Raw genomic sequence first — 27,564 nt, 5'->3', positions numbered from 1 at the left:
CCATCCATAGAGCAAAAAACACAATCTTTTTTATTTTATTATTATATTTAACAAACATTACTAAATATTCTAATACTACTCTGAAGAAAAACAAACAAGGATATTTGTCAGTAAGTTTTATTACTTATTACCTTACTAGCTTAATAAATTCATAATATCAAATAGTTAATTCATTTTTCATTTCACTGCTCTCCAAAGTCCCAAATTGGTATTACTTTTATCAGGTCCAATTATGTTTTTGGTATTCATTCTGAAATTTTAAATGCATAATTACTCAATTTATTAACAATAAATTACTCCCTCACCAACAAACCTTGTTGGTGGAAACAAATTTGCAATTATTTAACATACAATTTTGAACACAACACATATATTTCCCAATAACAACACAAATACTATTATGCTACAATTGCTAATCCTGTTGTTTTCTCTTAAAAAACATTCTACAGATAGTAGTGCTTTAATTTCTTTATCAAGCCAAACAGTTTTATGTGATATATCTAGGGTTAGAGTACCTATAAAGTAGTACAAGATGTAAATATTAGACATTCATTTCATTAGTACACAAATTCTCATATCCTAACATGCTAACTGTTCAAGCTGCTATCTCTTGCCAAAACACAACTTTCAAATACCAAAGTGCAAAAGTAACACATAAATTAACAATAAACAATAAAAATGCTTATGCAATATGAATTTCTAAACGTGAAAACATACATGAAATTAATTATTATTGTTAAACAGATTATTTGCAATTATTTTTTTTGATAGCGGCATTGCATGGATGTCTTCCAGCTTCACCAAGATAAGGCAGGCCAGGTTGGACTTGCATCTCGGAGGAGGAGATTCGTGCGGCCGTGTCGAGGATGCGGAGGAAGGACGCGGCCCCCGGCCCTGACGGTGTTCATGGTCGGGTCTGGGATTTGGCCTTCGGTGCCCTTGGGGACCGGCTCGTGCGGCTCTTTGAAGCCTGCCTCGAGTCGGGACGGTTTCCGAAACAGTGGAAGACGGGCAGACTTGTTTTGCTGAGGAAGGAGGGACGCCCTGCAGACTCACCTGCGGGGTACCGTCCAATCGTGTTGCTGGACGAGGCGGGAAAACTGCTCGAGCGAGTGGTGGCCGCCCGCATCGTCCAGCACTTGGCGGGGGTGGGTCCCGATCTGTCAACGGAGCAGTTCGGGTTCAGAGAGGGCCGCTCGACCATCGACGCGGTGATGCGCGTGCGCGCCCTCTCTGATGAGGCTGTCGGCCGGGGCGGGGTTGCACTGGCGGTGTCCCTGGACATCGCCAATGCGTTCAACACCCTGCCCTGGTCGGTGATCGCAGGGGCGCTGGAGTATCACGGCGTCCCTGCGTATCTCCGTCGGCTGGTCGGGTCCTACCTCGAGGACAGGTCGGTCATGTGCACCGAGCACGGTGGGGCGGTGCTCCGCTTCCCCGTCGAGCGCGGTGTCCCACAGGGGTCGGTCCTTGGCCCTCTCTTGTGGAACATCGGCTACGACTGGGTCCTGCAGGGTGCCCTTAGCGCTCCTCTCCCGGGTCTAAGTGTAGTTTGTTACGCGGACGACACCTTGGTCGTGGCCCGGGGTAGGGACTTGCGCGAGTCTGCCCGTCTTTCCTGCGCGGGGGTGGCCTTCGTCGTCGGCAGGATCCGAAGGCTGGGTCTGGAGGTGGCGTTCGATAAATCCCAGGCCCTGTTGTTCCACGGGGCCCGGAGAGCGCCGCCTCAGGGGGCCCACCTCGTGATCGGAGGCGTTCGCGTCGAGATCGAGGCGACCGGGTTGCGGTACCTCGGCCTCGTACTGGACGGTCGTTGGAGCTTCCGTGCTCACTTCGAAAGATTGGGTCCCCGACTGATGGCAGCCGCCGGCTCGCTGAGTCGGCTGTTGCCGAACGTCGGGGGTCCCGACATGGTGGTGCGCCGCCTCTACACGGGGGTGGTGCGGTCAATGGCACTGTACGGGGCGCCCGTATGGTGCCACGCCCTGACCCGTGACAACGTCGCAGCGTTGCGACGTCCGCAGCGCGCGATTGCGGTCAGGGCGGTTCGTGGGTACCGCACCGTCTCGTTCGAGGCGGCGTGCGTGCTCGCCGGGACGCCTCCCTGGGACCTGGAAGCGGAGGCGCTTGCTGCGGATTACGCGTGGCGATGTGATCTCCGCTCCAGGGGGGAGCCGCGTCCCGGCGCGGCGGAAGTTCGAGCGCGGAAGCTTCAATCTCGGCGTGCCGTGCTCGAGGCGTGGTCTCGCCGCCTGGCGGACCCCGCCTACGGGCGACGGACCGTCGAGGCGATCCGCCCGGTCCTCTCGGACTGGGTGAATCGCGACCGCGGACGTCTCACCTTCCGAGCGACGCAGGTGCTCACGGGACACGGCTGTTTCGGTCGCTACCTGCACCTCGTCGCCCGGAGGGAGCCGACGCCGAAGTGCCACCATTGCAGTGGCTGCAACGAGGACACGGCGGAGCACACGCTCGCGTGCTGCCCCGCTTTCGCGGAGCAGCGCCGCGTCCTCGTTGCAAAAATAGGACCGGACTTGTCGCTTCCGACCGTCGTGGCTGCGATGCTCGGCAACGATGAGTCCTGGCAGGCGATGCTCGACTTCTGCGAGTCCACCATCTCGCAGAAGGAGGCGGCGGAACGGGAGAGGGAGAACTCTTCCTCCCTCTCGGCGCCGTGCCGCCGCCGTCGAGCCGGGGGTCGGAGGAGGGCGTTTGTCCAGCTCCGGCCCCTATGAGGAGGCAGTCTCCTCCCGGTGATGGTCACGGGGCGACCTAAGGGGGCTGAGACTGCGCCGCACGCTACCGTCACTCTAGCGCGCTGGCACCAGGAGGACGGGACGACGCGTCGGCGGCTGCGGACTGCGATGCGGTCCGCATTTTCGTCGTCGCTGTCGTCGCCGAACATACTGTGGAAGAGCAACCCGGTCGGCGGTGTATCGCGTTCCGACCCGGCAGGCTGGTTCTGGCCCAGCGGGGTATCCCGGAACACCAGCGGCATCGCCCGGGCGGCCTGAAGGGCCGCCGTACCGCGGAGACTGACGTCGTTGGTCGTCGACTATCGCCTCGACGACCCGTCGGTCGGGCGTCCTCGGGGTGGCGCCGCGTGTCTGGTTGTAGTGTTGACCGCGGGAACCCCCCTACTCTGACCGGGTTTTGACCCCGGACGGAGATCGGACGCCGGGTGTAAGAGTGCAGGGGAGTCGTTTAGTGGGTGGGCCCTAAATTCCTTGGGCCCGCGGTCTGCTCTCAACACCTGCAGATCGTAGAGTCTCACATACCCCGCGCGCCTCCTAGGCGCGGGGACCTCGTAGGAGGTTCGGCCCTCGGCCCGGAAAAAAAAAAAAAAAGGCCAGGTTGGACTTAGGCAGGAGGGGTAAGATTTGGAGATCAGCCAGGAGTAGGTTGATCCCCAGGAGCTTACCTACCAAATTGCAGCAATAAGTGATGGTCTGATTTTGTGCCAATGAAGCATCATTTGCGGGAAGAATTGCTTTCATTCAAAGAAAACAGCAGCTTAAGTGTATCGAGAAAATGTGAATGAAGCAACATGGCATTGATTGGTTCCGTCGCTCCACAGATGCGAAAGATGAAAACCTATTGTTTGATGAGGATTCATATCAAACATAAGATCAGCTTGTTTCGATATTAAGGGTTGCAAGCCAAGCCTTTTCCAAGCAATTGCATGTATTGGGCATATCCACTAGTGGGTAACACTTGATTCCCTTTAGACGTGAAGCCAAATGATGTTGAACATAGTCTTTTCATCTGTGAACGACTACTCCAACAGTACAAAAGAAAGGGTTTTGCAATGATGAAATACACGGGGAGGAAAAGGACTAATGAAAGACTCCCCGTTAATGTTTCTACATCATTGTCACTGCCAAATATTCAGCTTACGAAGGTTATACTGTGTATTTGGTGCAATCAGGTTGGCATTATCTATTAAGAGCTGTGGAGCTGAACAAAATCTCCACTGAAGAATGATATAGAATATAATTAATGCAGTGAAGCTTAATGCAATGCTTACACTACATGAAAAATGCCCACAAAATGAGCAGACAACAAAGTGATGCTCCTGCATGATAATATCAAGCTCCACAGTCCCAAATATTTTGCTGTTCGATTATTCTTTGTTCCATTCGATGGTATCTACTTGGCTGATTGTTCCATTCATATATAGATATCAAAGAATAGCTTAGTTTCATTCATAGATAATCTCAAAAATGACACTTCTATTTACCAAGGAGTTATTTGAACTTTGCCACAAAGATGAAAAAAATTGTGGCTAGTAATAGAAAATACTTTCATGATTCATTTGTGAGATTTTTTTTTAATAAAAATGCATATTCATTAAAAAAAATAGAATTTAGTTTTCACAATCAGATTCACATGCTACAATTTGGGCAAATACTACTTAACTGAACATTCTATAATATAGTTTGCACAAGGTCTTCTAACCCTATTACTATAATGAATAGTAAATAAATATTAAATAAATATTATATAACTAAATATTATCTATATATTAATACGTGAAGCAAAAACTTTGTATCCCTTTTTACGAAAATTGGGCGAACGGAGGAGTATGAAACTTTCCACACTTACAGAGAATATAGAGAAGAAGTGCACAATGCTAATTTTTTTTTTAAATAATGCATAAAAGATACATTAAATCAATAAAGAAAACATTACACACACTACATACCATGTATTTGACGCACACACGCACATGCATACTATTTATTGTCAAACTTTTGGTCTTGACGTTTGTTGTCAAATTGAGAATAGATTAAATATTGTTTGTCTTTGTTAATATTTTTTATAGTGTAGTCTTGGCGGAATTTGTGATTATAGAAGTATAAAATACAATCATAATAGTGTACAAACTTACAATTCCAATTAATTATAGTCAAATTTCGACTATTGCGGGACCTCTAGTATACTATAATTTACCATACATTTAAAGTAATCAACACAAATTACAGATACCTCTACATTCAGGATCTTGTTAAATTTACAACCATTCATGACATTAGTGTTGTTGTGAATGTGCAAACACAAAAGCAGTGTTATAATTAAATATATGTTACTTGCATCAATCAGTCTAGAAGCATGGCGTCGGTTGTATGGCCACAGTATGGTTACTGTTGGTCCTCTATAATTTCAAAACATTTCAATACAAACATTAATAATCACACTTTAGATGAAACATCTCAAACTGAAACACTACAATGATAGTAATATAGAATTGGATTTTTTAATGGGAATAAATTCACTCAAATTTTACAATCAAATGTACAACTCACCAACATATTTTACTTCATCAAAAGCTTTTCTAGCTTTCTTAAGTTCCTCATTCATTGTAAGAAGGTCTTTAACACGTGCATACTTTCGTGCATCTTTACGAACTAAGAAAATTATGTCTTCTACTTGGACTCTTCCTGTTCTACCAACTTCCATTGCCCTGTTATATATATTTTTAGTATTGTACTATTTAAATCTAGGATTGCACGAGTTCATGAGTCCACCTGGTGTGATGTGGTATACGAAGTGAAACACAAACATGAATATAAAGAAGAATAAAAATATTCAAGTTTTTTCAAGACACAAAAAAGTTTTTTTTTTATCTTACCTGTGTGTTGTTTCTGTTATAAATTCAATAACCAAGTCTTCTAAAAAATCGACACTTTCAGTATACGGGTTTTGATCATCACCAAATCCATACATCATACATCGCAATTCCTTACTAAAAAGTCTTTTACGACCGGATGTAGTTCCACCTAACTGTTGCTCTTCTTCTTCATCAAACTACAAAGCAATACTTTTATGTACACAAAAGAACAAAAAAACAAACAAGCAACGGAAAATCAATTGTTTTACCTGGTCAAAGTTATCTTGCGAATCAGGAGTGGGAGTGGCCATGATATTGATTTACTAAACTTTTTATTGTAAAACTTAAAACGTTTATTTGTAGAAATTTTACATAAATATATGGTCTCTAATATATTAAGTGTATAATCTATGATATATGGTCAGTAGTGGTAGTAGTTTTGTTGTGGACATAGATTATACACTTAATATGTTGTGGATTTTAAAACAAACGAGTTAAAGTAAAACAATGAGTAGCAGTAGTAGTTTATGTAGTTTTATTTATCCAAATGGAAAGGCAAAGGTGTCGTACCATACAGCCTAATCTTTTATATATTTTATTATTTTATGAAATATGATACTATGAAATGAAATGAAGTTGAATAATAATATGAAACATGACATGATATGAATTGAAATGAGATGAAATGATATAATATGAGATACTTTTATGCAAAATGATAATATGAAGTGAAATGAAATGAAGATGATTAATTTGAGATATCAATCAACTGGGATGAAATTAAATGAAATGAGATGAGATGATATGGGATGAAATATAATCTCAGTAAAATGGTGGTCATTTACTGAGATATTTTCAGTGAACTTTTTGGAGGATCCCGAGAAGTTACGTCCAGCGGCTTCGTTTCATTTTCCCACATTTGTGCACTGTCACAGATATTAAACAGTTAATAAACCACCGTTATTACACATTTAAACCTGAAGAAACACTAAATAGACAAAATAAAACAAATCACACAACTTCACTCCTCGCGTTCCCGCCAAAAAGTCCGTAAAACAATGAACATCTTTTATTATTCTTCTTCTTCTTCTTAATTTTGGCTCGGCACCATTCGTGCATTTGGCCAGTGTCAAGTATTTTACATTTTGTCAACAAAGCGAGGGAAACGTATAACGCGAATTAAAATAATTAAATCGTACCGGGAATTATACAAAAACAAATCAGAATAATTTCATATCTAAAAAATATATATAAGAAAAGAAAACAAATAATATTAAACTACAATTTAATCTTGTTATTTATAATAAATTTATTTAATGCACTATATACACAGGGTCTATTATCTCTAAGAAGTAAGTAAATATTAGAAGGAAGAGGAATAGAGAGAGATATTAGAGATTCATATAGGAAAGAGTGGTCATATAAAGGACAGGAAAAGAAAACATGATTCATATCGCAGTAACTCTCACCACATTCACAGGCAGCACTAGATACTATGCCAAGTTTATGCAGATGTACCGGAAGGCAAATATGTCCAAGACGCATGCGGATTAAAGACGAAGTGGCAGTTTTATTAAAAAATAGTTTGGCAAACCATGGTTTTCTTGGGATTAAAGGTTGTATAGCGTAGAGGAAGCGACCCTTGACCTGACTGCTCTCTCTCCAGCTCAAATCCCATGTATCACGGAGATATATGCTAGGTAAAGCATTCAGGTCGTGTCCGAAAATCGTGTATGGGTATAAATCGCCACTCACAGTTGCCTCGTTTGCCAAACTGTCAGCTCTCACATTTCCTATGATGCCACAGTGGCTAGGTATCCAGCAGAAAGTGACTGTGTAGTTGTTTAATTGGCAATGCAACAACTTTCTCTTACATTCAAATGTTATGTGGAAGAAAGGATTCAGTTTTAAGGAAAAATTTTCTAAGCTTTGTAAAGAACTAAGTGAATCTGTAAATATAACACTTTTATTGAGTTTAAAAATTATAACATATTCTATTGCTTTCAGAAGACCGAAGCATTCTCCCGTAAATATAGATGTTTCTGGTGGTAATTTTATTTTTTGGACTATATTATATTGGTTATGAAATACACCTACTCCAACACACCCTGTGGGATGTTTGGATGCATCAGTATATATGTAATGCCAATTTGGCCATTTAGTATTTACAATATGGTTAAAAGTAGTGTTTACATTACAATCGGACCTATCTATGTTGAGAGAAAAACAAATAGTAGGAGAGAAAAGAAGAGAATCATATGAAGTTTTAAATAAAGGAAGGACTTTAAAGGAATGTGTAGGGGCTTGTAACGATTTATATTTCTGAAAACTTTTTACTAGGCATGGAAAGGGCTTATTAGTAGAAGACAATTTCTCTGACAATAATTCAAGTTTGGAAGGTAAAGGATGATTATAAAATTGAACAATTCGGAAAATAAATCTGTCAGAGAGATACTGGCGTCTAAATCTTAAAGGGGGATCGCAACATTCTATTTGAAGTGCATTAACGGGAGTGGATTTCATTGCACCTGTAATGAGTCTTAATGCCTTAGAATGAATCAGGTCCAATTTCTTAAAACCTGTCACATTCCCAGGATCTAAAAAGAAAGTACCAAAATCTAAAATACTTCTAATAGCGGCGTTATAAACCAACTTCATAGTAGCTGGATGAGCACCCCACCAGACACCACGTAGGCATCTGAGCATATTCAAATTCCGTTCACATTTTGAAACTACAAGCTCACAATGGGCTAGACCTGTTAGTTTTGCATCAAGTACAACCCCTAAAAACTTTACTTGATTTTTGCTTGGTAAAGGTGTATTATCATAAGTAATAGTAGGTGTGGGAGGATTTCGAGATTTGGTAAAAATAACGCAGCTACTCTTTGACGGAGATAAATCTAGGCCATTAGTATCCATCCAAGTTTTTAAAGAAGATAAAGATGAAGAAATATGCTCACAAGCATTTGTCACAGATTCATCAGAGGCGTAAATGACCAAGTCGTCCGCATACTGTAGGATACTAACATTGTCACCAACAGACCTTTCTAAGTCGTGTGTATATATGTTGTACAATAAAGGGCTTAGTACAGAACCTTGCGGCAACCCCTTCCAGACCAATCTACTTGGTGTATACGGGACTCCAACGTCCAGAATAATTTGTCTCTCGGAAAGAAGATTAAAAATAAAGTTAGTTAAAAGGTGTGGGACATTTAAATTATTCAGCTTTTGTTTAAGAATGGGGAGTAAAATGTTATCGTATGCAGAATTAATATCCAAGAAAGCAGCGACTGTGGATTTTTTGTCTAAAAATGCATTACGTATATCAGTAGTAAAAATCCCCAAGCTATCTGCCACACTTTTCCCCTTTCTAAAACCAAACTGTGTCTGAGAGAGATGCTCACTATTCTCAATGAACCATTCAAGACGATTTTTAATAACATGTTCAACTACTTTAGTAATTACCGATGATAAAACTATTGGGCGAAAAGACTCAACATTAGACTGTGTTTTATTTGGTTTCAAAAAGGGCAGCACTATTTGCCTTCGCCAAGATAAAGGAATGTCACCTGACAAAACTACTTTGTTTATTAAATTTAAAAAGTGACCTAAGCCATTTTCACCAATGTGTGATAAAAAGGAATATGGTATCCCGTCTTCCCCAGGAGCACTGTCCTTTACGTGGTTTAACACCCCTTTCAGCTCGATCATAGTAATAGGAAGATTTAAAGAAGAAAAGCTATTGGTTTTAACGGGTAGGGAACGGATAATTAAATCTTGGTGTGGTACAGAAGCAGGAGCCAAACGGTCGAGGAATTGATCGGCTAATACAATAGGAAGGAGAAGCGCACTCGAAGGATTTATAGCGGTTCTAAATCTCTTGATGTTTCGCCAAAGAACTGACGAATGTGTTTCAGGAGACAAGGAACTGCAAAAATTCCTCCAACCCTCAAACTTCTTTTTCTTAAACAACTTCCTTGTCTCTTTCATTATCTCCAACAGTGCATCATAATTCTCCAATGACATGTTAATGCGATAGTTCCTCTCAGCAAGTCTCCGCCTAGATATAGCATTAGTGCATTCTTCATCCCACCATGGTGGTGATGACAATTTATTATGGCGCGGCTTTCGCTTAGGAAAAACAGTATCAGCAGCTTGTAATAAAACAGATTTAAAATAGTCCGTATCACAAGTATTTGTATCTTGAAGAAATGTTTCTTCTACTAATGTAGTATATTTGTCCCAATGAGAATCAATGATTTTATGTTTTAATCGCGGCTTTGATGTTAATGCTTCATTTTGTTTATTATAGGGAAAGGAAATAACAATGGGATAGTGATCACTATTGAATGTGGATGACAAAGTAGACCAAGTTAATAAAGATGCTAAATTAGAAGTACAAATAGACAGGTCTATAGCACTGATTGCTTCATCAGGCCTAGTGAGCCGGGTAGGGGATCCGGTATTTAAGATACACAGATCATATGAGTCTAAAATATCCAACAATTCATGTCCATAACAATTAGAAAAGGAACTACCCCAAGATGTGTGATGAGAGTTAAAATCACCCAAAATCATGAAAGGATGAGGAAGAAGTGAAATTATATTTCTAATTTCACTAAAGACTCTTAAAGAAGGATGTGGAATATAAACGGAAACATAACAAATATTATTAACAATAGCAGCAATGATAGAAAAATCATCACTGTGTGAAGGAAGAGGAAGAGGAGATATAAGATGAGAGTTTCTGACAAGAAGGCACACACCGCCATACCCATCAGCCCTGTCATTCCTTAAACAGGAATAGCCAGGGATTTTAAATGTATAATTCGGCTTAAGCCAGGTTTCAGATAAAGAAAGAATAAAAGGTTTAAAAGTATTTACAATATGTACAAGTTCATGTTTTTTACTTATGATACTTCTGCAGTTCCATTGAACTATCCTGTCCATTATGACTATTATTATTATTGTTAGGGTTGAATAAAGTAGCAGCGTTGGTCGGTATGGTTAAATTTGATTGAGATAACAATTTAATTAAAGTTGTAATTAAGTCTATTAAGTTCTGTTCACTCTGTTTGTCAGCATTGGGTGAGGTTTGTAATACACAACCATTAGAGGGTGCGGGCATGTTGTAATCCTTTACAATTGAATTGTGAGCTTCACTGTCATAACCTTTATTAGGTTTAGGTGGGGTTCGTGGTTTAGTAACAACAGTTTTTTTATACGATAATATGCGTGATGGGGGTGAGCCGGGTACAATAGTATTGTCTGTTTGTAAAGTTTTCTTTGGAATGGATGTTAAGACATCAGCATATGTTTTATTTATTATTGGGTGAAGTTTTGATGCTTCCATGTATGATAGGTTGTTTTCAGCCATGGTAGTTTTTATTTCTTTTTGCCTAAAATATTCTGGGCATTTTTTGCTTGACGCAAAATGTAGCCCAGAACATAAGCAGCAAGAGCCCTGATCTTCCTCAATATTACAGCTATCACCAGTGTGACCTTGTCCACATTTATAGCATCTTGGTTTGGACCTGCATTTTGTTTTTGTGTGGCCAAAATGACAACAGTTATAGCACTGTATAGTTGGGTAAGTATATAGTTGTACAGGTAAAGAGTTAAAACACATAAAAACACGTTTAGGTAATACTTGGCCGTCAAATGTCAATACAACTGTTTGAGAGGGTTTCCAAGTTGGTTCATTATTTACAATTACCTTATAATTTAAACGTCTGACTTTAATTATATCACCACATCCCATAGGCATATTAGTATTTTCCTTTATATCTTCGGGAGACCACTCAGTTGGAACTCCCCTTACTAATCCCATTCTAGTAATATTAAAGGTGGGTATATATGCTTTCAACTTATTTTCAGATAAACAATTTGACTGGAGAAAGCTGTTGGCGTCTAAATAATTATGAAAAGAAAGAGACATTTTGTTTCTTCCTATCCTTTTCAAACTGCCATTTACAATTTTTTTAAAAGAATTTTTTTTTAAAAACCTGCCGAACACAATAGGGTGCAGATTGGTGCCGTCGTCTTCCGCAGACTGTATTTTATGAACATGCACAATGTAAGGGCCACGATCATTGCAATCATAATTAGTCCTGCCTATTTGTGTGGGAGCGTGGGAAGGAGAATTTACGTTATCGGGAGTAGAAGATGGTAAATTATTCATGGGGACCTTTATAAACTCATCATTACAATGACAATCAGTGTTTTTTAATGCATCATTATTATGTTTCCTTTTCCTCTTATTACATTGCTTGCATATCCTATGAAGATAATTTCGTTTTAATTTTCGTTTGGATACCGACGAACAGTCGGAATCCATTCCAGATTCGTTTGAAATTGTAACAAATGCTCCCACAGGGGGCACTGTGCCCCCTGGGTCTGGCGGCTCGTTCATAAAAGTATTCAGAAAAAACTTACCCTACGTAGAAAAGATAAATAATAAATATAGGAATAACACTAATCTAAAATTCACAACTTAGAACTATTCTGATTACTAATTACAATAAATCTACAATTTAATTTGAAAAAAATTTAAAAACCGCGCCCGCCAAGTTCGAACGTTTCCCGCGCTTTCATCTTTTATTATTGGAGAGTGACATTGACAAAGTTTTTTAAGGGATTTTATGACCTGGTAACTGAGACCTTTAAGTCATGTCTTATTTTATATTCATATTTTTAAAGTTATACTTCTTTAGGCGCGTTATGAAAAATTGATGAGAGTGAAATTTTACGATGCGCGCAAAATTAACAGAACGAACTCTCCATACGCCTGGTATTAGTAAAATGTTTGTGTACCGGGCTATTAATAGGTGCAATGAGACCTCCTTTGTTTGTGACAGAAAAAGATCTGGCCGTCCACGCATGTAGTGTTTGTACGAAAAAGGTGGTCAAAGCAGTAAGGGAATGAATTCGAAGAAATCCTGTCCGAAAGCAAAAGATTTTATCTCGGGAGATGAAGATAGCACCTAGAACCATGTCGCGTATTTTAAAAGATGACTTAGGACTTGCAGCCTATAAGAGACGTACTGGTCATTTCATAACTGATAACTTAAAAGAGAATAGGGCGGTAAAATCGAAACAACTACTGAAGCGGTACGCAAAGGGAGGTCATAGAAAAATTTTGTTTACGGATGAGAATTTTTTTACAATTGAGCCACATTTTAACAAACAAAATGACCGTATTTCCGTACACGGCGTGAATAACTTGACAAGTCGACTAATATCAAATTTTAAGTTATAGCAGAATTGTCGTCCAGATTACTTGTTTTATATGGGGAATAAATGAGTAACTCGATTCTCTCACGTATTTTTGGGATATCGCACTTGTGAATTACTAAACAACTCTGTTTCCAACGAGAACATAATGACATTTAGATATGTCTAAACATATTAGTGTTATTTATTTAATTAACTCAACACGTTAAGTTATTTACGTCACATAATTAAATGAACTAACATAATAGCTTTAGATGATCAATTATTCACATAGCCCATAATTGTGTTCGCGACTATACATATCCGGTTGTCAAGTTATTACCGGCATGAAAAAGCATAATAATATTCAGAAAAAAGAAAGGATAAAGATGAAGCAAAGTGCAACTCATCCAGTCGAACATATACATATGATCTTCAGCAGTGCTTACCCACCCTCTATCTTAAAACTTCTGTTTCTTTTTATAAACGACCGCTATGGTCCTACAATCTCACAATCCATGATTTAGCAACTAATAAGGCTACATGTTACATGTAGGACGAAACCTTCGGTGCTCGTGAAATCGCGTCGTGTCTGTGGCATTTTCTTCAGAATTTGCCTTCAAAAGATAAACAGGTCACATTTTATTCAGATACATGTGGAGGCCAAAACAAAAATAATACGGGTGCAATGATGTTCATGTATTTACTTCATGTGTATCCAACGCTAGAAACTATTAATCACAAGTTTCTTGGATTGTGATTCACATGATGTGTGATTCGGATAATGCCTTGATTGAGAGAAACAAACAGAAAAGGCGACTTAAAATTAACTATCTATTTTAATGACTGGGTGCAACTCATAAGATCTTGTAAGATTAATAACGCATATGCCGTTGTACCAATTAAGTGCGAAAATTTCCTAAATTAAGTTCGAAAAAGAGCCATTCACGATTTAAAAAAGACAGTTCTGAAGATAAATTCTTGCGGCAAACTGTAAAATGGCTGCAATACAAAAAACCTATTGGAGAAATACGTTTCAAGATAGATTTGACAGCGAAAGCTCTTTTAAGGTAATCAACTTTCAGAAAAGGAGCAAATATAATATAGACGTAACGTATATAACGTCCAGATAGAAGTTGTCTCCAAAGACATCTTGCCAATCAGTACAGAAAAGAGAAGAATTTGGTGGATTTATTACCTTTAATTGACACAGCATTTCACGATTTTTATAAAAACATAAAGACTGACAACCCACCAAAAATGCCACGACTTAGATACGGAAGACCCTGATTTAGAGGGAAACGGAGAAGAACAGTAAAGAATAATATAATAGTAATTCCAGAAGCAGAATAATTTCAGTTTCTTTTAATTAATAAAAAATAAAATTAAGTACAAGTTTTGGGTTTTAGTTTGAGATTGATCAATTCAAATGACTTATTATTACATCATTATTCTCCTGCCCTTCTCCCAGTTACCTGGGGTCAGCGCAACTTGTTTTCTCCTTCCATACTCCTCTATCATATAGCATTTCTTCGCTCACTCTTACACATATTGTCTTTCACGCAATCCATCCATTTCATCTTAGGTCTACCTACCTCTTCCTCTATATCCTTCCACATTTATAGTTAACACTTTCTTACCAACCTCATTATCATTTCGTCTCAGCAAATTTTTTTTATTGTGTAGATGGGTGGACGAGCTCACAGCCCACCTGGTGTTAAGTGGTTACTGGAGCCCATAGACATCTACATCGTAAATGCGCCACTCACCTTGAGATATAAGTTCTAAGGTCTCACATGTCCATACCATCCCATCACATCCCATCCCATCTCACCATCCAACCACCATCAAATGGCTATTACGTATTTATGTTTTTTTTTAAATCTCTTATGTTAACAATCTTATTACTTTTCTCGGATTTTAATAAATTGCTTAGGTGAATAAATTGACAAGTCGTCGCACAGTGGGTCGATTCTATGATTTTAGTGACTTAGGGACCAACTTTGTTTTTTTATAATTTTTTTTATGTAGATAGATAGAGCTCGTTATTCTCAATAATAATTGTTTTGGGCAAAAATTACAAAAACTTTATAGTTTGGTCAGAAAAATGTGTTTTGTGATTTTTTTGTATGGAGCGAGTCACATTAAATTAAATTCCTGCTAAGTACCGCGAGGTCCCGCTTTGAAACTTTATTTTCCTTATACCTTGTCTAGTCTACTATCATTTGATGCTATGAACATGTGCATAAAGTTGCAACTCTGCCAAATAAATGGATCGAAAAAAATTAATAAATACATAGAATAAAAACCTTTATATTTTTTTTCGTAAGTGCTTTTAAGTTAAATTTGATATGGATTAGTAACTAAAAGCACGTAATGATACCCATAATTACATAATACCTAACAACAATACATTTAGTAGGTCTCTAATTAAGCAATCTCTCTAAATATTATATATTTTGTTTCACCTTTCGATCTTTGGGTCAGAAGACGAAAGAAGATTTTGTAAAATATCCTCATTAGTCGACGTCCTACTTCTCATTCTTGAATAACAACTCTCTGTATATTTCCGAAAATCTTTATTGGGAGCTTCCGCTGCCTCTTCCGAGAGTTTACCTATACGAATGGCACCAAAGTTCTTCATTATTGTATATCACTGCCATGTGCCAACAATTTATGAATACTGGAAGGTATACAATATAATACCAGGGATATAAATTAACATACAATACTGCAGTATATCTAAAAAATTCGGAAAAATTGGAAACGCGCTCTCCAGATGCAACAGAGTGAAGAATCACGTGAAAACTCTCTATTAAATCTTTACGTATTCTTTTATGCGGGCTGTTTCTTCTGCATCCCTGAAAAATCTTCTGGCAGTATTGCCATCATTGGTTGTTCTTACTCCTTGCTTGACAACATCTATAAGTAAACCGCATTCCTTTTTAAACGCTTGCTGTATAGCACTTTTTCTGGTTGTTATTTTTTCTTTGTCATCGCCCCTTGCAACTCCATTTCTTGAAGTCCAAACGATAAGACGTAAACAAAAAAAGTGTAATTTTAAAAATTATCTCACAGGAAACTACATACGATGAAAAAATTGTGAAGTAATAAAATTATATTTACCGATATGAAGTAAGCACTCCATGCATCTTATCCAGGTATGTAAAGATGGCATTCCATACTGGAATATTTCTTCATTATTTTCTCTTTGATAAGCAAGTCACTCCAAAAAACTCTGACGGTTTTGCTTTGCAAATATCACAGACAGCAGAAAATGTTTCTGACAAATATGAGGTTATTTTGCCGTCTATCATCATCATGTGCAATTGATGCTTAACTTCAACTTGTTTGATTTTTGATGGCTGAAGTCTTTCTATTTCTTCTGTTATGCTAGCTTTTATAATTGTCACTGTTGACTGCGTTTCTTTTGTAAATTTAAACATTATTGGACGGCAATAAAAAGTTGATGAGGGTAGGTCGTTTTCCCAAACAATTGTTCTATCAAATTTCTGAAGCCTTATAGGAACTAGACTGACCATGAAAATAGATGAATCATCAAACTCTGTTTCAGTTTTTTGTTTATAATTACTTTGACCTAGGGCTCTATCAAAGCCTATTTGCTTATAAGCAGTAGCTCTCTTGCAGAGTTCAAATCCGAAGTAATCACATCTAAAAGCCTATATAGCGCCAAGTTTAGTAATGCTTGCATTTTAATAGCAGCTCCTTCTTCAGTAATAATTACCTCGTCTTTCCCTGGATAACATTTGGTCTTTTCTTGCTTAATTTTATATTAAGAAGGGTATAAATCAGACCTATTTTCACTTGCTGCTTCTCTTAGGTTTATATACTGCCACTTAATTTAAGTGAAACTAATATTGCCTCATCGGGAGAATATGTACTACTTTTCACTTTACTTGTAATTAAATACTCCTTAACTTTTTCTAGATCTTCGGGGTGATTTGACAAGTGGTTCATTATTTCTCCTACATCTTCATTTCTAGTGTTTCTCAAACTAGCAATTGTAGTAGCTTTCATTTCATCCGGGGATAACGAAAGCGATTGGTAAATTTGTTCAATGCGTCTTCGTTTTTGCCTGGATCCCAATTCTTCAAAAGGTTTTCGAGGTGCAAAAATAGATGTCGAGGCTTCTGTAGTACATTTGAGGGTGGTACATTTTCAACATCTTCAGTATTAGAAATCTCGAGCCTTTCATGTGCAGTGTTGATAGCTTCAGATATCATTCCTTCGGGCCAGTTTATTGCACATTCTAACCAATCACATTTTTTTCTTATAAACTGTGCTAACATGCGACTACTTCGTTTCCATATTGCACTTATATTTGAACAAAATTGCGTACAGAATTTTTAGAGCTCAACATTTTTCTCTTCGGTCACGTTTATTTGATTTTGTAGGAATTGAAAGAGTTTTTTATTATCAGACAGCGACTGTAGTTGCTCTCTTAAAATCTTAATTCTAAATTGTTAACAAAATTATCAATTATAACGGAAACAGCAAGATCACAACGACAATCACGAGATGTTAGTAGTAGTACGAATAAACGAACACTAGTTAGTATATAATAAGCATAGTCACTTTATACTTCCAGTGACAAACAAATGTTTACTATATTTTCTACTACCCAGTAATGGCTGCTTAAATAATTATCCTCATTAAATAATGTTAACTATCCTAATAATTAGAGAGATTGCTTAATTAGAGACCTACTAAATGTATTGTTGTTAGGTATTATGTAATTATGGGTATCATTACGTGCTTTTACTTACTAATCCATATCAAATTTAACTTAAAAGCACTTACGAAAAAAAAAAAAAAGGTTTTTATTCTATGTATTTATTAATTTTTTTCGATCCATTTATTTGGCAGAGTTGCAACTTTATGCACATGTTCATAGCATCAAATGATAGTAGACTAGGCAAGGTATAAGGAAAATAAAGTTTCAAAGCGGGACCTCGCGGTACTTAGCAGGAATTTAATTTAATGTGACCCGCTCCATACAAAAAAATCACAAAACACATTTTTCTGACCAAACTATAAAGTTATTGTAATTTTTGCCCAAAACAATTATTATTGAGATTAACGAGCTCTATCTATCTACATAAAAAAATTTATAAAAAAACAAAGTTAGTCCCTAAGTCACTAAAATCACAGTATCGACCCACTGTGCGTCGGTGAGCAACTTGATATGTCATTTTTTTCTTGATTAAAACGTTAATTGATTATTATACTTACACTGTGTGAAAATTCCGATGAAATTACTTAAATACGCATAAAAATTATATAAAAGGATAAAAAAATAGATTTACCAATAATATGTAAACTTAAAAATGGCTGCCCTGAAAAGTATGCATTTTCGACTTGTCAATGTATTCACGCCGTGTACGGATTTATGCTCAAAGCTCTAAGTAAGCTTCCCAATTAGTCGACAGAGTGCAACGTGGGCACTATCCGACTTCAGTGATGATTTGGTGGGGTATTAGCTATGAAGGAGTGACTGGGCCATACTTTTGTGAAAAAGGTATCAAAACATCGGCACAAGTGTATCAAGATACCATTCTTGAGAAGGTAGTGAAGCCCCTTAACAACACCATGTTCAATAATCAGGAATGGTCCTTCCAGCAAGACTCGGCGCCAGGTCATAAAGCTCGGTCTACGCAGTCTTGGTTGGAAACGAACGTTTCGGACTTCATCAGAGCTGAAGACTGGCCGTCGTCTAATCCCGATCTTAATCCGCTGGATTATGATTTATGGTCAGTTTTAGAGAGTACGTCTTGCTCTAAGCGCCATGATAATTTGAAGTCCCTAAAACAATCCATACGATTGGCAGTGAAAATGTTTCCCATGGAAAGAGTGCGTGCTTCTATTGATAACTGGCTGCAACGTTTAAAGGACTGTATTGCAGCCAATGGAGACCATTTCGAATAAGCTTTTTATACTTTAAATTGTTTTATTTTTATGTATTAAACTAACACACTGTAAAAGTAATAAATGTTATTTGCAATAGAATTTTTTTTATTTATAGTTGTAGCAGTATTTATGGCCAGAGATTTAAGTATAACTGACCCAAGCGATGGGGCGCGGAGGGAGAGCAGTCCTCGCCCTTGCGTGCCGAAGCACGGTCACTCGTGCTCCGCTTCGCAGCATCGGCTTGTTGATTGCCTACGGCGACCAGCCTTAGCCGCTCCACCTCGCACTGTTTCCGTGCTCCGTCACAGCGGGCGAGGACTGCTCTCCCTCCGCGCCTCCGATTTTTATATACACTCTAGGGGTAGGGCAGACAAGACCAGGTGGAAAGTGGGGTGCTCTGATTCGCTTTTCCATATTTTTCGAATATTTATGCAATTTTATTACCAAAACACGAGCAATTTTACTAATTTATATTTAATCTTATTTAAAAAGATATTTTATTACAGACCGATAAAAAGACGCTATAAAAAAATGCGTCATTTCACGTTCCGTTCCATAGTGTAAACTAAAATTTTGTTACATTTTGTGCAAAAAAGTCAATTTATTTGCTTATTTCAGTAACAATTACTGTGCACATTAATTAAAACAAATTTGCTATGTGAATATATTAAAATAATAAAATAGGTTTCGGTAAAAACATGACATAAAAGTTAATAAAATACAGGTTTACCGTGAACGGAACATGAAACGTCAATTGTGACGTCTACTTTGACGATTTTTCTAATATTTATGGAAACTTTAAACAATTTTAACTCGTAAACCGTGAGTTAAGCCGGTCATAATGAATCCAATGACGTGAGTAAGACATTTTACTAGTTTCATTAATTTACTGCACCATGTTTAAAATGTGGGGTTCCGTTTGAAATTGAACACAAGTGATATTAAGTAGATGAGTGATGTGAGGAAAAACAAACGAAACTTTTTGCTGTTGTCATTTTATTCAGTCCTCATTATAATTTAATGGATTAGACACCCAGTGTACTTCTATTGAACTACATATTATTATATGAATTTTCAAACCTTGCAGGCATTTTCGAATTTTTCTAAGGAAATCCATATTAACACATATTCATGAATGTTTTTTACAATGAAGGAATAACATCATGTAATGAAAATCATATCCACAAACTTGAGGTGTGGTTTTGTCAGACTGTACATGTAGGTACCACGACCATGGCTATTTTTACTGCGAAGCTAGCTCTAGTTGATAGGGTACATCAGTTGTTTTACTAAAAACTGAAGCCATGATTGAGATAGTCGACTCACTGTTCTCATCACAATGAGACAACTTAACACCACTTGGGCTAGCTATGCTGATGTCCATGAGCAATGGTAACCACTTGCCATCAGATGGGTTATATGCTGTCGGTCTACAAAGGCAATAAAAAAAGCTTTCAATTGTTAATCAGCAAATAATATATAAAAAAATTGGCCATATTCCATTGAGTGTTTAATTTTTTACAGAAATGTGAAGAATGTTTTAAAGCTTAGTGAACGTGAATTGGGAAGCAGCTCAAAAACTTCTTGGCATGATCAATATAAGGACAGTGCATGGATATTTGTTGGTGGACTTCCATATGATTTGACTGAAGGAGATGTTATATGTGTATTTTCTCAGTAAGGTTCTTCACATTCATTATTACTTGCTGAAATAAAATATATTTTTTTATAGGGAGCTAGTTAATTATGTTTCTTAGATATATAGATATTCAGATATTGCATGAAGCCAATGGACATTTGTCAGTCACTGACCTAGATCTGAGTGTAATAATAATTCTACCAACAGCTATTACTAAGTAATGATCAACTTTTTATTTTATGAAAGGTATGGTGAAATTGTAAATATAAACATGGTAAGAGATAAAACAACTGGGAAACCAAAAGGATTTGCATTTTTGTGCTATGAGGATCAAAGATCAACAATTTTAGCAGTTGACAATCTGAATGGTATTAAGGTAAATATTAAAAGAGTAGAATACTACTAAAAAAGAAAGTGAAAAACAGTTTATTATTATGGTACATCATATGCATTTTATTTTTGTAGTTATGTAGTCGTCGTGACCTAAAGGATAAGACGTCCGGTGCATTCGTATATGTATATAGCTATGCAACGGTGTTCGAATCCCGCAGGCGGGTGCCAATTTTTCTAATGAAATACGTACTTAACAATTGTTTACGATTGACTTCCACGGTGAAGGAATAACATCGTGTAATAAAAATCAAACCCGCAAAATTATAATTTGTGTAATTACTCTTGCGAGTCCGAGCGGGTAGGTACCACCGCCCTGCCTATTTCTGCCGTGAAGCAGTAATGCGTTTCGGTTTGAAGGGTGGGGTAGCCGTTGTAACTATACTTGAGACCTTAGAACTTATACCTCAAGGTGTGTGGCGCATTTACGTTGTAGATGTCTATGGGTTCCAGTAACCACTTAACACCAGGTGGGCTGTGAGCTCGTTCACACATCAAGGCAATAAAAAATAAAAAAATAAAAGTAAAAAAATATTAATTATTTTGCTATAGATTCTTGGGCGTACATTACGTGTTGATCATTGTGAACAGTATAAGGTTCCAAATGCAGACATAAGCAAAATTGATGAAATCACAGCTGCAATAAGGATGGAAGGATGTGCTCCAGTTGCCCCAAAAATTGAAATCGTGAAAAAGGTAATACTATAAATCAACACTAATATGCAAAGAAAAACACACACACACACACAGAGAGACACACTTCTGTAATTTTTCTTCGTTTATCATGCTCTAATCTAACAAGTTATTCTAATCATCTGTTATTAATTTCCGTGATATTTGGAATGAACTCACTTCCCATGCCTTACGAGGGGCTAAAAGTGACAGACTATATTGTCATTTGGTGACCATGTTGTCTTTAATACTGTTGTCTTCGGATTTATGCCTGTTTTTCTTTTGCAGGAAAATGTTAAAGAAGGGAAAGTAAAGAAAAAGAAAAGCAAAGAGAAAAAGAGCAAAAAAAAGAAGAAAAAAATTAAAAGTTCAGGCGCTACTTCTAGTGAATAAAAATGTAGAGCGTTCATTAGATTTAGCTTTTTTATTATAAAATAAACTGGATCGCAAACTGGACGCAAATCATGATTCCTATGGTTTCTGTTGAATTTAAAACAATATATGCAATGAAAAGGTAATCATATAATTTTTCTTGTTTTATGTCTTGTGAGTAAACAAGGAATATAAAACACTTATAATACATTCTTACAGTTTATTATTTCCAAGATTTTCCTCAAAATGTATAATATTATGAAAAACTTTACAGAATAAAATTAAATATAGTAAAATCACAGGGTGGGTTAAAGCTCTACATACATACAATCTATGATTAATACTTTATGACATGGGAAGCCTTCATTTACTGTTTGTTACTGTATGTAGGTAAGTCTCTATTTTAACACAGACCAATAATACGAATATCGATAACATATCCACACTTTGACGTTCATGAGACTTCTCATATAAAACTAGATGCAGTGACACAAATGGATATTTCCACAAAGAGATCAATAAATTATTATTTAATAAGTGAAAAAAAAAACCTCACAAATAACTACATCGATTGACACAACAGATATCTTTAAAATTTGATGCCATAATAAAAATTTACCTTTAAACATTTTAAAATAGTTTTAAATTGTTAAAACTCTAATTTTGTTCTAGTATTTCATCCATTTTATACCTATTATGTTGACAGCTTATATCTAAAGAAAATTGGAATATAGGTTCAATTCTTAAGCAGTTGTACATAAATTTATAAAAAAATCCGATACATTATGGGTGCTTTTAGTATTCAAAATGTGAATTGATTATATATATTTTGTCTTTATTACAAAAACAGGCTGATAACATTAAAAATTATTTAAAGTTTTTATTTACTAACGTATCATCAATTTTTTATTCACATATTGGGTACATATCCAATATTTTTGGCTTTGTTATATTACAAAAACAAATACATTTTGAAACCTTGAATTATTTACCTTTTAATTGATACAAGGGCTTGTTAACAGTAATTTTTCTTGAACAGATAACTGTGGCAGATACAAACATGTACTGATTAGCTACTTGTGTTCAGTTATTCTTTACAGAAATGACTACTATTTTTAACACATTAATAACCTATCTGGCAAAAAAAATCCTTATTTTGTAGGTGTACTATATTTACTAAAAGACTTAAAATGTAGGATTTATTATTTTTGGCAGTCTGTACTTTGTTACTTGCCACTGAATATGTGGTTTGTATTAATGAACCTTCCTATCAATCCTAATTAACTGTATAATAAATAAAGGATTCTCTAAAGAGACTTGGTTGTCTAGCACTACATAGGTTTATTCTTATTTGTTAATTATAAAAACTTTAATTTACGGAAGTATTTAAGATCTCATTTAATTTTTGATAAATGGCATCATTTGAAAATGCAATGATACCATCCAAATTACCATTATCTTTAGTAGAAGCTGTTAGAGGTGTGTTGTATGTTATAGGAGTGCGGTTGTTGTAAGTTAGAATTTCACCACCCTTGGCTTTGAGGATAGCATGACCAGCACATGTGTCCCAACGAAACATTGTTGGTTTTGATACAATGTATGCTGATACTTCTCCTGTAATTCATTTATAAATATTAACACATTCTGTTTTAAGAAATACAGTAATTCCCCTTATAACATGGGGATTTCACAGTTATGCTATTTCTGTACTGTGAAATTTATAATGATTTGTACAATTCATAATTAATTTCTTGTATCTTTGCACATTGTGTCAATTGTGTTGTTATAAAATTACTTACTTTATGTGAAAATACTCATACAATGGATTTCCTATAAAGCGGACCCAATCTATCATGTTATAGAGTGAGATTACTGTATATGAAATATGTTAAAACTTGTAGAAGCTTTGGCAGCTTAATTGTTAAGATCCAGAGTTTTTGCACAGCCATTTTTATAAAACATACCTAGGGCAGTGGAAGCTATCACCAAATACATCATAAATTATTTATCTGTTATGTGGACCATACATACCTAAGGCAACTTTTAGGAGTTTATTACCCGCTCCTGGCAGTATTTTAACTTCCCAATCAGCCTTATTAAATTTCTCAACAATTTCAATATTTTCTGATGCACTTATTAGCAATGTATTAGGAGGAGAGTGAAAATTCATATCGTAAGTTCCTCCCCATCTTTTGTAATCATTGTAACTAATACCCCAGATAATGTTGCCTTGGCCTCTGAGAAAATGAATAGTTTTTGTTATTTTTAGTAGATACATAATATAGGAAAGCTTCTCTAAGTAATTAAATGTAAACTTACTCATTAGCAAAAGGTTGGTTAATTACTCCTATAATAGGTTCTCCTGTAGATATAAGATATGCTCCAATAAGAACTGTGACACATATTAAACCTTTTCCGGGTTCAGCTTCACCTCTGACCCCAGCGATAAATTCAAATGTTGCATCTAAAATTCATAATAATTACATATAATAAGCTCCAATTGCCAACTGGAAATGTTTTGACTTGCTGTTGCCAGCCAGGAGAGCCAAAGTCATCCCTACTAAGGCTAGGGTTTATCAATACATATATAATAAAAGGGTAAAATTCAGATTATTTGTACTTTCAAAAATTTTTATATAAATAGGAAGGGGCTATTGAGAGTAATGTTACAAAAGCAATTTTTTTAATTATTTATTTTGAAATGTTAACTCACCTTCAAACTTGAAATCTCAATTGTACCTAAGTAATGTACAAGTGTAATGTCATTGTTTATATTAATTTAATTAACTATTAAGTTTAGCTGATTAGCAATTAATCTGGTTAAAATGCATCATTTTGAGAAGTTTCTATAAAATATTGGTGGTAGTTATTTGTACTGTACTGGTGGTAGGACCTCTTGTGAGTCCGCACGGGTACATACCACCACTCCGTGTATTTCTGCTGTGAAGCAGTAATGCATTTCGGTTTCGAAGGGCAGGGCAGCCCTTGTAACTATACTGAGACCTTAGAACTTATATCTCAAGGTGGGTGGCGCATTTACGTTGTAGATGTCTATGGGCTGCAGTAACCACTTAACACCAGGTGGGCTGTGAGCTCGTTCACCAACCTAAACATAAAAAAAAAATCTACTTAGATTATGATGATTTAAAAAAAAAAAACTTTCACTTGCAAAAGCATCACTTATTAACATTAGGATAAGAAAATCTATTACCAATTGGATCTATCCATATCCCTATATCTGACAATGGTAAGTCTGGTAAATCTTGAGGTAAATCTTTACAAGTGACAATATTTTTGCTGTATGCTGCAGCTGCCATTATTTTCGCTGCAGACGGTGGTATTAGTTGACTTAATAGTTCAACAGTGTGATCAAAGTTTTTCAAAACAATCACTTGTCCATTAATCTCTGAACTTTCTTCACCTCTAACCTGGTTTTTTAGTTCTGGGAAAACCTTCTCAATATTTGCTTTTATTGTTTCTTGTACTAGAACATCTGCAACGGTCTTGTAATCCTTATTAAAACGAATATTGGATTCAGAAATATCTTTTTCAGCAACCAATAATGCGTCTTTTTGTGTATTGCTCACACATGACCTAGCGATCCGAGCAGCTTTTTCCGAGGCTAATATCAATGTTGCTAATAAATTCACCATTTCGAATTCAGATTAGTCAAATTAATATGCAGCAGTAAATAACATTCGAAGACCACGCAAGCAGTGTAGATGGAGAACCACCACTAAAACGTAAGAGAATATCGTATTATTTGCGGTGCGCACATTTAATGAAATGGAGAGAATCGTAACAATGTTAAACGTTTATTTAAATTACTGGATTAACTGACAAATTAATTTATATACGTGTTTTAGCAGGTATTTTTTTCAAAATCTTAAAACTACCTAGGTACCTACTACCTACCAATATAAAAGTAGTTTCAAATTGTTACTCACTGGTTCACACTTTCACAGATTCATAAATTACACACTATTAAATAAGAAATTAATTAAATTAGTATGTAATCAGACCATTAAATTGTTGGAATATTTGTTAAGAATAGTTTGTAACAATACTCTATAAGGGTGATACCGATATATTAGTATTCACTAAGATATTCGTAATACAGCTTGTATTCGTGTATCGGTAATCCGTCGAATTCTGATACCTATGCTAATATTCCGTATTCACTTATTCATAATATTAGTCAACTCACATCGGTCGGGTTGTATCTATCCACAAAACACTTACTTCTAGCGAAGTATCTATCACACGAAAATATACTGGCATACGCCGTACGTGTCTCGCGGATATCTGTCTATCACATTCATATCAATAGTGCATGCGCTAAGAGTAAGTGAGATAATCTACATGTTTATATACTGAGCAATGAAAATAAGTACATTTAGCTATGAGTTTAAGGACTATTTTGTATTGCACTTTTTACATGCCAAAGATGTTAGTGGAAATTTTCAAAAGCATTACTTTTTTATGTTTGAACCTTCATTTCTTGATTCTACTAAATATTCTACTCAAGACAAAATAGTGCATTTTCACATTTATTGGAATAAAATCGGTGAGCTTTATTGTCATTATTTTAATTTTATTTTCTGTTTCCTTCGAACTAGTTGGTTTTAAAACGATGTTTTGAAAAACGAAAGTAGGTAGGTAGTTGACATTGTTTACCAATTTCATAAATTTAAATATTGTTACACAAAATGTAATACTGCCACAAATAAATTAAGTGTTTTTACGTAATAAATTATGATGACAATATATTTTTGCGGTGCTATTTAATTATCTTTTAAGAACTTTTCAAAATACAAATAAAAGTTTGATTTTTAAATCGAAATGACTTTCTAATCAAACGGTTCATGGATTATAATATTATAACTGTTGTGTACCTACTAGCCACCTCAGTACCATGTCAGAGGATTTTTTCGAAATCTGTGATATTCATTTCTGACCGATGCACCAGTATTTCGGTAGAAAAAGTAAAAAAAGCTGATGTTTTTATGCACCAATAAGAAATAAATAATATTACTACTTGTTGTTTATATTAATGTACAATGTTGACCAAATTCTGATTTAATAATAATATTCATATTAATGTACATAATATTACTTGTAAAATATTTAGTATGAAGTCAAATTCCTAGATACAATATTCTATTTATATTAATGTAATAACTAATTTATGTGTATGATTATTAACTTATTTCACGAAACCGTACTAGGTTTAACTCGTTTACCCGTTTTATCGAAGTATATTAAGATATCAGGATAATATATTCACGTATTAGTTAAGGTATTATAATATTGCATCATGAATATATTCGTATTAGCTAATATTGACAAATATCGGTATTAACCCATCTTTAATACTCTATGGTACGTGTATAATCTATAGTGCTCTTTATTGATTAACTTAAAAAAAAAAAACTCCATGATGGCCATGGAGTTAATAAGTACCTACAATACAGGTGAATGAAGTTAGCCCCTCAAAAAATTTTATTTTCCCTTTTTTATACTTATTTTCTATTAATTCGTTTGTTCATCATTTGTTCATGATTGTTCACTGTTAATAATTGTTTGTTCTGCATTTATTTATTTAAAAAAAAAATTTAAAAATATACCTACAAGTTAGCCCCTCTAATGCAATTTTTAATATTTTTTCATCCTTAATGACTCGTAAATATTCATTTTCGATTGTTCTTATATAAAACACGATTGTTCTCTTTCGAAATTA

The 27,564-nt window shown here is 36.2% G+C and overlaps 4 protein-coding genes and 1 long non-coding RNA gene across 9 annotated transcripts; 1 reads left to right on the top strand and 4 right to left on the bottom strand.

Annotated features, from left to right (window-relative positions):
- Positions 1-101: 101 nt before the first annotated feature.
- On the bottom strand, positions 102-6,662 carry Taf13 (TATA-box binding protein associated factor 13). 3 transcript variants are annotated; one of them, XM_028175258.2, is made up of 5 exons: positions 5,881-6,662; positions 5,633-5,808; positions 5,307-5,464; positions 5,095-5,155; positions 102-250 (listed from the first exon to the last, which is right to left on the bottom strand). In XM_028175258.2, the coding sequence occupies exons 1-4, from the start codon at positions 5,920-5,922 to the stop codon at positions 5,142-5,144; spliced, it is 390 nt and encodes a 129-aa protein (XP_028031059.1). In that variant the 5' UTR covers positions 5,923-6,662; the 3' UTR covers positions 102-250; positions 5,095-5,141. The 3 variants fall into 3 exon arrangements, with proteins under 3 accessions (XP_028031059.1, XP_028031060.1, XP_028031058.1); XM_028175259.2 differs by lacking the exon at positions 5,095-5,155 and having other exon boundaries at positions 5,881-6,661; XM_028175257.2 differs by lacking the exon at positions 102-250 and having other exon boundaries at positions 5,095-5,464; positions 5,881-6,661.
- A 3,855-nt stretch (positions 6,663-10,517) lies between these two features.
- Positions 10,518-12,190, bottom strand: LOC149502328 (uncharacterized). The gene has a single exon (XM_089729981.1). It carries the CDS (start codon positions 12,021-12,023, stop codon positions 10,518-10,520), a length of 1,506 nt encoding a protein of 501 aa, XP_089586107.1. The 5' UTR covers positions 12,024-12,190.
- A 3,197-nt stretch (positions 12,191-15,387) lies between these two features.
- On the bottom strand, positions 15,388-17,391 carry LOC149502327 (uncharacterized). The gene is made up of 2 exons (XR_016323550.1): positions 15,950-17,391; positions 15,388-15,840 (listed from the first exon to the last, which is right to left on the bottom strand). It is a non-coding gene; the product is annotated as an uncharacterized LOC149502327 (long non-coding RNA).
- Positions 17,392-19,462: 2,071 nt separating this feature from the next.
- Rbmx2 (RNA binding motif protein X-linked 2) lies at positions 19,463-22,034 on the top strand. 2 transcript variants are annotated; one of them, XM_028175202.2, is made up of 5 exons: positions 19,463-19,606; positions 20,276-20,428; positions 20,637-20,766; positions 21,333-21,476; positions 21,741-22,034. In XM_028175202.2, the coding sequence occupies exons 1-5, from the start codon at positions 19,593-19,595 to the stop codon at positions 21,843-21,845; spliced, it is 546 nt and encodes a 181-aa protein (XP_028031003.2). In that variant the 5' UTR covers positions 19,463-19,592; the 3' UTR covers positions 21,846-22,034. The 2 variants fall into 2 exon arrangements, with proteins under 2 accessions (XP_028031003.2, XP_028031002.2); XM_028175201.2 differs by lacking the exon at positions 19,463-19,606 and adding an exon at positions 19,659-19,969.
- Positions 21,858-26,091, bottom strand: Ipp (inositol polyphosphate 1-phosphatase). Of its 2 annotated transcripts, none has more exons than XM_028175200.2 (5): positions 25,772-26,091; positions 25,036-25,560; positions 24,144-24,288; positions 23,856-24,061; positions 21,858-23,438 (listed from the first exon to the last, which is right to left on the bottom strand). In XM_028175200.2, exons 2-5 carry the CDS (start codon positions 25,475-25,477, stop codon positions 23,194-23,196), a joined length of 1,038 nt encoding a protein of 345 aa, XP_028031001.2. In that variant the 5' UTR covers positions 25,478-25,560; positions 25,772-26,091; the 3' UTR covers positions 21,858-23,193. The 2 variants fall into 2 exon arrangements, with proteins under 2 accessions (XP_028031001.2, XP_028031000.2); XM_028175199.2 differs by having other exon boundaries at positions 25,740-25,881.
- Positions 26,092-27,564: the final 1,473 nt, after the last annotated feature.

This window comes from Bombyx mandarina, chromosome 09 (genome assembly GCF_030267445.1).
Source record: "Bombyx mandarina strain Sakado chromosome 09, ASM3026744v2".
NCBI lineage: Eukaryota > Metazoa > Arthropoda > Insecta > Lepidoptera > Bombycidae > Bombyx > Bombyx mandarina.
This window is presented reverse-complemented; position numbering and strand designations above follow the sequence as displayed.

Coding starts and splice junctions, on each gene's coding strand:
- LOC149502328 (XM_089729981.1), bottom strand. CDS start 12,023: ATGAACGAGCCGCCAGACCCAGGGGGCACAGTGCCCCCTGTGGGAGCA.
- Rbmx2 (XM_028175201.2), top strand. CDS start 19,920: ATGAAAATCATATCCACAAACTTGAGGTGTGGTTTTGTCAGACTGTAC. Junction 20,429..20,636: donor GTTATATGTGTATTTTCTCA/GTAAGGTTCTTC, acceptor ATTTTATGAAAG/GTATGGTGAAATTGTAAATA. Junction 20,767..21,332: donor ACAATCTGAATGGTATTAAG/GTAAATATTAAA, acceptor ATTTTGCTATAG/ATTCTTGGGCGTACATTACG.
- Ipp (XM_028175200.2), bottom strand. CDS start 25,477: ATGGTGAATTTATTAGCAACATTGATATTAGCCTCGGAAAAAGCTGCT. Junction 24,062..24,143: donor AACCAACCTTTTGCTAATGA/GTAAGTTTACAT, acceptor TCATTTTCTCAG/AGGCCAAGGCAACATTATCT. Junction 23,439..23,855: donor ACTCCTAAAAGTTGCCTTAG/GTATGTATGGTC, acceptor AATGAATTACAG/GAGAAGTATCAGCATACATT.
- Taf13 (XM_028175257.2), bottom strand. CDS start 5,922: ATGGCCACTCCCACTCCTGATTCGCAAGATAACTTTGACCAG. Junction 5,809..5,880: donor CGCAAGATAACTTTGACCAG/GTAAAACAATTG, acceptor ATTGCTTTGTAG/TTTGATGAAGAAGAAGAGCA. Junction 5,465..5,632: donor ATAACAGAAACAACACACAG/GTAAGATAAAAA, acceptor TATATATAACAG/GGCAATGGAAGTTGGTAGAA.